This window comes from Cannabis sativa, chromosome 9, assembly GCF_029168945.1.
Source record: "Cannabis sativa cultivar Pink pepper isolate KNU-18-1 chromosome 9, ASM2916894v1, whole genome shotgun sequence".
NCBI lineage: Eukaryota > Viridiplantae > Streptophyta > Magnoliopsida > Rosales > Cannabaceae > Cannabis > Cannabis sativa.
This window is the reverse complement of record NC_083609.1, coordinates 10,521,354-10,531,287: the sequence shown is the minus strand read 5'-3', so window position 1 is coordinate 10,531,287 and position 9,934 is coordinate 10,521,354. Positions and strand designations below refer to the sequence as shown.

Here is a 9,934-nt window from a genome sequence, read left to right as displayed (position 1 = left end):
GCAGCCACATCAGGTTGCTTCACATCGTGTTTCGCGACTGAATCGGGAGTGCTCCAGTTCAACATTCGAAGGAATCGAGTCCCTTTGCACTAGCCATACTACTTACCCAAAACTTGCATGGCCTCAAATGCCCAATATTGTAGGGCAGGTGCATATCCGTACACATTATACTTCGCTTCTGGTTGAGTAACATTTTTCTCCTTATTGTGTTTCTTTTTTGTTTTATCGTTCTTACTCGAGACCTTATCCATGTAGTTTTTCCTAAGTTGTTGCATATTCTTAGTTGTGGAAGACAACAACTTTTGATAAGAAAGAAGGCCCCAAGGATACTCGAAGAAGTTGTCTATATTTTCTACTAATTTTAGCATATCTGCCCAGATATACACACCCTCGGCCCGTGATAATAGAATGCATTCGACAAATGCACATAACCTCATCTGCAACATCACATGCCTCAAAAGCTAGCCAAAGGGTTTTAAAGGTCACCCTTTTTAAATTGTTGAGTTAGTCTCGCAGTATCCGATCAGGATCACATTGTGTAGTCAATTCTTTTGACGAAGGACCACTGCTCATCTTTAGGCCTATGATCGAACCGAACTTAGACTGCCCAAATCTAGTTTCAGTTTTACCCACGTAAAACCACACTTCATCATCTTTGACCTCACTCACTTTTTTCTTCCTTAGTAACAGTTGATGCACAATAACCCCAGAGAATTTCAATTCACTAGCATTCCAAAAAACTTCAAAGTGCATCTCCTTCACCTTCTGAGTCAAGTTAAAAACTTCAAATTTAGCATTTATTGAAGCAAAGTACTCGTTCCCTCTATAAGTTATACGCACTGGAAAGTACTCTGACAATGGGAGAATAAGTTCTGGAGCCATCTGCATTTACAAACAAAGATTATAATTAATTAGATTATATCGCATAATAATCGCACAGAAGTAGCATAAAGACATGCATATATCGCAAAAATTACACATATGTCGCACAAACATCGCGTAAAATTGCATAATAACAGCAAAAAATTTATAGGCTACTGTCAATTAGCATTGCACAAATATCGCATAATATCGCCAAAAAATATATAACACAATAGCAGAAAATTTATGAGGTACTGTCAAGTAAATCGCACAAAAATCGCATAGTAATCGCATAATATTGCCAAAAAATATACAACACAACAACCGATTCCAACTCCCATAATTTTGCTCAAAATCGCACAATATCGCACAAAAATCGCTCAACATACCCAAAATACATATATCTATGTAAACTCGCACAATATCGCACACAAATTGCATAATGTCGCAAAAAAATACAAAACCAGGAAAAAAAAATTAGCACGAAACCTATAATTTTTCCAGATTTTTCTTGCACAATTTATCACAAAAACACATACTAAATCACAACTTTCGGTTTAAGCACAAATTCATCCACAAATTAAGGCATATTTTAAGGATAAATTAAAACAAAAATTTCAAAAAAAAATACCTCTTTTAGCTTAACAGTGGAATGTGGACGGTGGCGGTTGGCGGGGACGATGCTCTGAGACTAGTGTGAGTGGGTTTTGGGGGTTGCTGGGGTCTCGAGTGGGTCGATGGGTCGTCGGGGTAGATTGGGTTAGTCTTCGTATCGAGTGGGTCGATGGGGTGGTCTTCATCTCGAGTGGGTCTTCGTGGGTCGATGGGGTCGATTAAGTCGAAAGGATTGTGGGGTTGGGTCGTCTGGTTCGAATGGAAGGGGTGGGTTCGACGATGTTGGTTCAAACGGAGGGGGAGGATCTTGGATGTGGGTTCGAATGGAGAGTGAAGGAGGAGAGAGAGAAGGCTGTTAGAGAGAATGGGAGAAAAGTGAAAGGATATGGGTAATTTTGGAAGGAAAATGAAAAATTAGCATATATTTACTATGTGTAAATTTTTGATTTAATTAAACACCATATGTAATTTTTTTAGCATAATATATCAAATTTTCCTTTTTTTTATAGTTGGTAGCTTTGTTTTTTGTTTTGTTTTTTTTTTTTTTGAGATAAAGGTTATTATATTAAAACAAGAGTTATAATACAACAGATATTAGTGGAGGTGGAAGTTTATCCAATTATAAACACTCAGTATTTATCAAAAAAGCATACTTAACTAGCCTATGAACCAGGGCCGGCCCTAGGCATAGGCGGGCTAGGCCCGTGCCTAGGGCCCACACTTTCCGGGGGCCCGAAATAAAAAAATAAAAAAAAATTATTAGGCTTTTATAAGTAAAATTTAAGTGTATTATAAGCAATAAATATTTATAGCTTAGTTGGTTGAGGTGGATGGTATAAAGTCCAAGGTCATGAGTTCAAATCCCATAACACTCTTCTTTTAATTTTTTTTTATATATTTTTGAGGGCCCCAAAATTTAATTTGTCTTGGGCCCATATATTTTCAGGGCCGGCCCTGCTATGAACAATAGTATTTACAAATCTATTGACATGAGAGATATGCACTCTAGTTGGTAGCTTTGTTTTGTCCTTATAATTTTAGCATTTCCCCATTTTTAATTTTAATAGCATGACAAAAGGTAATTTACTTTGTACAAAGTGAAGCATTCAAGCATATATTCCTTTCCTATGTTTTGGTTGTTCAATCCAATCAAATAGTAAGTTAGTGGGCGTACGCAAAACGCATTCATTGGCCCTTAATTTTTTATATATTTATTTTTTGTTTTTTCGAATCATTGGTCTTTCCAAATATATATTAAACTTTTCTTATTACTAATATATCAAATACAAAAACATAATTTTATTAAATTCAATCCAAAATATTTAAATATGACTTTCTCTTATTTAGAGTCTTGTTTAATCTAATTTTAAATTGAAACTTGGATATAAACCAATCACTTTGTATAGATAAATTAATTTTTTAGTAGTTTATACTATTGGAGTCGTTGTGTTTCGCTACATTATATGTTTGCACTATACTATATATTTTATAAAATTCTTATTTCACAATCATTAGACAAAAATAGTATATTTTTATGAGTGTTGTAAAATAATTATTACGGGTGTTTATCCGATTTAATTCACACTTTTTTGGTCAAACAACATTTAATCTGCACTAAGTGTGGATTTCATATTTTGGATCACATCTGATCCGTATAACAGTTTAAATCCATTCCAATCCAATCCGCAGTTATTTTAAATTGGTTATTTTTTAATGATAAATTATTTAATATTTCATAGGAAAAAAAAACTATTGTTTCTTAATCTCTAATAATAATTTATTTCTATCTCCATTTATATATAAACCAAATCAATATATATATATATATCAATATATATGTACTCATTTTTAGATTTACACTAAAATATATATGTATTCATTACTAAAATAAATAAGTTAACATATATATTTAAATTTATGTGTATGTGTCAATGTGAATAAGAATAATTTTTCGGTGTTTTTTATTATAAAACAAATAAAATACACCAACTCATATATATTACTAAAAAAATTTAAGAAATTAGAAGTTTGTGTTTTTTTTTTTAATATTACTAGAAAATTAATATATATTACATATTATAACTTTTTAAAAATATATATATATAATTAAGTGCGGATTGGATTGGATCAGTTACTTTTTAAGGTCAAACAACATCCAATTCGCACAAGTGCGGATTTTAGATTTTTTTTAATCCAATCCAATCCGCGCAGTGCGGATCTCCGCATTTTGCGAATTGGATTGGATTGGATTGGATCAGATACTTAGTGAACACCCCTAGTAATTAAATCCCAGGGAATTACCCCATATAATGTTTTTTAACTTTTTTTTTTTCAAATTTACAGTTTGGGTTTCTATAGTGGTTGCAACGCTAGTTGCAATAGGGGTTTCTATACGATTTTTTGTTGCGATTTAAGTTACAACGGAAGTTGCAATAGGGGTTTCTATGTAGAATTCCGTAACAATGCAAAAAGAAAAAAAAAAACTGTTTTGAAGTGTAAAAATAAAAAAACCTATATATTTAGTTTTTGTATGGACTATGGAGAACAAATCTTATTGGGTAATTTTATATTACATTCCCTGAAATTACTTTCTAGTATCCTCAGAATTTTTTTTTTACTTTTTTGTGTGTATATTAAAATTATTTAAGACTATTAGTAAATTTTATAAATTTTTTAAATAGTTTACTATTCTTTTTTGGCTTCTACATTAACTTTAACAGAATATCATATTAATTAACAAAATATTCTTTATTAATTTTATAATATTATTATATATATTTAAAAATAAAAATTATGTAGATATTTTATATAAAGAAATTTAATTTAAATTTAAAATATTTAAAATATTATAGATATTTTTAATCATATTTTAAAATTTATTAGTTTAACCTTGAATTAAAATAAAAAAAAATTATGTAAATATTTTATATAAAGAAATTTAAATTTAAAATATTATAAATATTTTTAACTTTATTATTATTTATTTTATATTTTAAATTGAAATGATTGTAATAAGGAATTGATTGCTTTCCGTTTTAGTTATGGTAAACTGATTCACACACTATATTTTTCGTAAAGTTTGGGAATAAAAAACTTTTATATCAAATTTACGAATCCAGTCTATATATAGACACACTCAAATTTAGTTATGTGAGTTTTGATTAAGAATATGGTAAATTACAATATATGCATTATCAAATACGTTACCTAATTAAAAAAAATTAAAAATTTAAAAAGTACGTATATATAAGGTAAAGTTAAAAAGTACAACTTTTATTAATCAATTAATCAAATTTACCTCTAATTTTATATTTAATTGAAACATAACTCTTTTTATATGTATTGTACCCAAAATACCCTGACATAAGAGAGTCACATGGAGAGTATCTTGAAGTGACGAGGGCAAAAATGGTACAATGTTTAAGAAAAAGGTAAAAATTATAGACTTTAAAAAAGATGGTAAAAATAAAAGAGGACAATATGAAAAGGGTATAGAGTGTAATTTCCTCTATATATAATCATATCCAAATGATACACTAATAGCTAAATTTTTTTTCTTAAAGATCAAAATCTCAAACCAAATTTAAAAATTAAAAAAAAAAAGCATTACCTAATTAAAAAAATTAAACATACATATATTGCACTTAACATCAACTAATTGAACCTAATTAAAAAAAAAAATTAATTATACGTGCATTGCACGTAACATCCACTCATTATTACATTGAAAAAGAATTACAACACTAAAAATAGCAAACCAACATTTTAATAGCAACTAAGAGTTGGCATCTGATTCAATTTAATATTTTTCTCCTCATTTGATTCAATCCAATTAGTAATTGGATTTAAAAAATCGTCATTCAAACCAATCTAATTAGACCTCAAAATCCAATCTAATCCAATCCAATTACTAATTGGATTGGATCGATTTTTTTAATTAAATATCTAATTACACACCTAAATTTTAATATTAACTCAAAAATATGTAGAAAAATACGTATAAACTAAATATCACATTTTATTTAAGTTTAATACTCCATAAATATACCATCATTACAAGTGTAATGCAACTAAAAGTTTGAAATAATTAAAATAACATTGCTAAGTAATAAAATAGAACAAAACATCATGAAAATAAATACATAAAACAACCAAATGTTACAAATTCAACACTAAAAAATCCAATATAAATAATGTAATTAGATTGGATCAGTTTTTAATTAGATTTTGAGATTAACATCCAATAATCGATACAATTCAATTAGAATCTAACTTTTAACATCTAATCTAATCCAATTATAATTGAATATCCAATCTTTTGTAATTAGATTGGATTGGATCGGTTCGATTCAATTAAATTTGATTGGATATTGGCCACCTCTATTAGTAACTTTAATTACTAGAGGTAATTACCACAAACCAAACACTACCTAATTAGAGTATTCTAATAATTACTAGAGGTATGTTAAAAAAAAATAATTACTAGAAGTAAAGCTATAATAATAAGGCTTGAGAAACTTGAACCCTCTCCTCTTTTTTCGCTTTTATCTCTCTTTCTTATTTTTTTGGTTTGCTAACCCATTATTCTTCTTCCAAATACGTCGGAGATGGAATACAGACCCACGATCATGGTCACCAACGACGACGGGATCGACGCGCCGGGCCTACGAGCTTTGGTTCAGGTTCTGGTCTCAACTTCTCGCTACATTGTTCAAGTCTGCGCCCCTGACTCGTACGTATTTCAATTTCACTATCATTCAGCTAATATATTTATTCTGGATCGTTTTGTATTCGTTTTCAGTCTACAATAGAATTGTTCGATGAGATAAGGGTGTAGTTTTCTTAATCTAGTATAGTTTGATTAGAAATGGCTCGAATGTGTTTACAGTGAAAAGTCAGCTGTTAGTCACAGCATCACTTGGCGCCACCCACTTGCTGTTAATAAAGTAGAAATTGAAGGAACCACTGCCTTTGCAGTCTCTGGTTTGCCTCGAAAGACCTGTCTTTAATTTATTACATTAAATTACTCATATAATTAATGGTTGTCGTTTTCTTTTTTCATGTGTTATGCTTAATATTTTTGAAGCCGCGATTGTTAAAATTTTGCTAGTTTCATGGGCAGGATTTGTTTGCTTGTTTGTTTGTTTTCCAAGGAAAATTTTCATGTTTCATGCATCTTTTTATGTTCAGGAACTCCTGCAGATTGTTCTTCAATTGGCCTCTCGAAAGCATTATTTCCTTCAATTCCTGATCTGGTATTTTACTAATTTACCAGTTCATTGTTTTCTTCATATCTGTTTAATCTTGAAATACTTTGCTTAAAATTGATGCAACTTTTTACCTTCTAAAACAAAAGTATGATCCTTTTTAAGCTGCTGTGACAAGAAAGTATGAATATTTCCCATAACCTGGCAAAAGTTTGATCCTTTTAGTAGTGTTAAAGAACTCTTAACATTTAATTTCCAGGTGACTGGAGTGTGTAGTTAATTTTCTTTTAATGGTCACTGATTTGCATATTTGCATCGACACAGGTGATCAGCGGCATTAACATGGGTAACAACTGCGGTTATCACATGTGCGTAATATTTCATCAACTGTTCATTATACAGTAAAGAGTATAGTATGGAATAATGTTGCTGAATTAGTTGAAGCGGAGTGGAAGCAATCCTAGTGTAGGCTTTCCCAAGTATATGACTGTATAGCTTGTCTGGAAAACCTGTTCACTTCCTAACGAGTGAATTTTCACTCTTAAAAGACTACAGATTAGCCTTAAGAAAGACACTGCAGAGAAATTTTAACTGATTGACTATCAGTAATTTTGAACTAATGCTTAATTGGGGATGTATTTATTCTCAAAATTGATCTTGCTTGAGTTAGCTAAACACACTTGATGACGTGTTCATTTTGTATTTGTTCTAGCTATTTACCCAACCTATTCCACCAATGTGTTCTTACTGAATTTGTTGGCTTGTTTGTGGTTTTAAACTAATAGCTGGGTTTCTTCTGTTAACTGTACTGTAGTGTTTACTCTGGTACAGTCGGTGGAGCTCGGGAAGCTTTCTTTAATGGTGTACCTTCTATCTCTGTATCTTATGATTGGTAGGTGCAAATATGTGAATGGTTATATAGATGTCGTCACTGAGAATTTATTCTTGCATCAGATTTTTTCATTGAAATTCAATATTTCACACGTTTTTGACAAACCTTCTTTGTTAGTCTTGATTTTTATTACTAGCAAAAATAGAGGAAACAATGAAACTTGTATTTGGATACTTGACTTGCAGGGTTGCAGGTAAAAGCCATAATGATGACTTCACACTCTCTGCTAAGGCTTGTTTACCAATCATCGATGCAATTTTGGTGGAGGTCAAGAACCATACATTTCCAAAAAAATCATTTTTGAATATAGATCTGCCTACAGATGTCGCTAATCATAAAGTAAGTAGGAAGTATCAATAGAGTAAAAACTTGTCAAGAGCATGCAAAAAGGCTTTAAACTTAGAACTATGTTTGTAAGACATGTTTTTGGCACTCAAAACCATAGTCTATTTTGAGGCTTACAACTCAAAATGTGATAGGATTGCTAAGCCTCTTATACGACTACACTAGAAGGAGGGCTGGACAAACGGGGTAGGGGTAACTTGTGTCTTTTTGGTGGGTGAGTTGGCTGTGAGTTTGTTGGAGGGAAGCTTTATTGAATTCATATAAGAGAGACCATAGTCTCATACAAAAAAAAAGAGAGAACTCTCCATGATGCCTCGGGGCTTTCGGCTTATGATTGGCCTCATGAGAGAGAGAGAGAGAGAGAGAGAGAGAGAGAGAGAGAGAGAGAGAGAGAGAGAGAGAGAGGTAAAAAAGTAAAGAAAGAAAGAAGGCAAAACAACTAGGTACCTGTTTAAGCCTCTCTATACAATGAAGTTCCTGCTTTTCCTCCCATAACCCCATCATCTATTCTTTGAGTCTGATTGACTTGTGTGTCTTCAATGCTAATTTCTATCTAACTGTGCCTTCGAAGGGATATAAGCTAACTAAGCAGGGTAAGACCATATTCAGAATGGGATGGACAGAAGTTTCTTCTGATATGGAAGGAGCCAAAATGTTGTCAACCATGACAATGGAATCAGATTCAGCTGGGTCTGCAGAAGTTGATACTTCAGCTGTGTCAACAGACTATCGATTCTTCCAAAGAAAAGTATGTCCTGTTATCATTTTACTTTCTGCAGCTTTTGTATTATCATTTAATTTACTTTTGTTTCTTGCCATTGTTCTGCTGTATATTTTTCTATTCTTCATGTTTCCTTGAAGTTTGATAGTTTCTATGCTTGGATATTGTGTGTGGTACACATTAGAATTCATATTTCGAGTCTCCTAAGATTGGAAACAAAAGAAGAATACTTATATTGAAGCTAATAGCTGCTGCTGAATTCGGTTCTAAAGATTCTGAAATGACTGCTGTTTGTGCATTATGATTATGTATTTTTTGGAAGTACTTGATTGTAAACGCTTAAAATGAATTGGGAAAACTTTACTTTTCCTTGTGTTCTAACTTCATATTTTAAATTTAATTGCATCCTTTTTGACAAATATTGAATAATAAACGCGTTTTTGCTTTTGTAGGTTATGGGTGCTGAATCAGATAAGGAGGATGATACAGATCACCGAATTTTGCAAGAAGGATATGTGTGTATATTTGGTTACTTCAATTTATAGAAGAGGTTATTCCTGTGATTAACAATGTTCTTATGATTTCATTTTCCAGATTACTGTCACTCCCCTTAACGCCATCTCTCGTGCTGAGATGGATTGCCAGGCCTACTTTCAAGAGTGGCTACCAAGAGTTGCTGAGCGCTTCTCTTCATCAGCGCTGTGATGCTCTAAGATACATCTTTTGAATAAAATTCTACCATATTAATAAGGTATACAATTTTCTCTCAAAGAATATATTATTTTTAGCTGTAGAAACGCGATTAATATTCATTTTAGTAAAATAAACCAAATCCTGATTGATGCAGGTTTGGCTGCAGCAGTACCTAATTGAAAGAGCTGTTTTGGATTTGGATTATGATTTAGTATTTTTTTTTTTTTTTTGTCAAGAATAAAATATTGTATTAGAACTACACTGAAACTGAGTTACAAATGGGAGGAGTAGCTTCTTCCAAAAAAGCTCATTGTCAATTCAAAGAAAAAACAAAAAAAAAAAAACAAAAAAAGCTCATTGTTTAGTCAAAGTGCATGACATAAGAAAAAGATGCCCAACTCATTACGATATGGGAATAAGATGAATGAGGTTCCATCTCAAAACCAATTGGCAATGAGAGTAGTAGCACATTCCTCTTATATATTCTATTTTCTTTCCACACATTAACAATGTGGGACTCTCTAACATAATTCAACAATAAAACCAGCGACAACAAATCTAATTTATAATGCAGACCAATAACAAACCCAACTCCAATCC

At 31.5% G+C, this 9,934-nt stretch overlaps 1 protein-coding gene across 1 annotated transcript; it reads left to right on the top strand.

Annotated features, from left to right (window-relative positions):
• The first annotated feature begins 5,962 nt into the window (after positions 1-5,962).
• LOC115723085 (uncharacterized) lies at positions 5,963-9,777 on the top strand. Its single transcript, XM_030652501.2, has 10 exons — positions 5,963-6,208; positions 6,365-6,459; positions 6,667-6,731; positions 7,008-7,051; positions 7,498-7,575; positions 7,761-7,914; positions 8,492-8,668; positions 9,094-9,156; positions 9,236-9,392; positions 9,489-9,777. The coding sequence occupies exons 1-9, from the start codon at positions 6,084-6,086 to the stop codon at positions 9,344-9,346; spliced, it is 912 nt and encodes a 303-aa protein (XP_030508361.1). The 5' UTR covers positions 5,963-6,083; the 3' UTR covers positions 9,347-9,392; positions 9,489-9,777.
• The last annotated feature ends 157 nt before the right edge of the window (positions 9,778-9,934 follow it).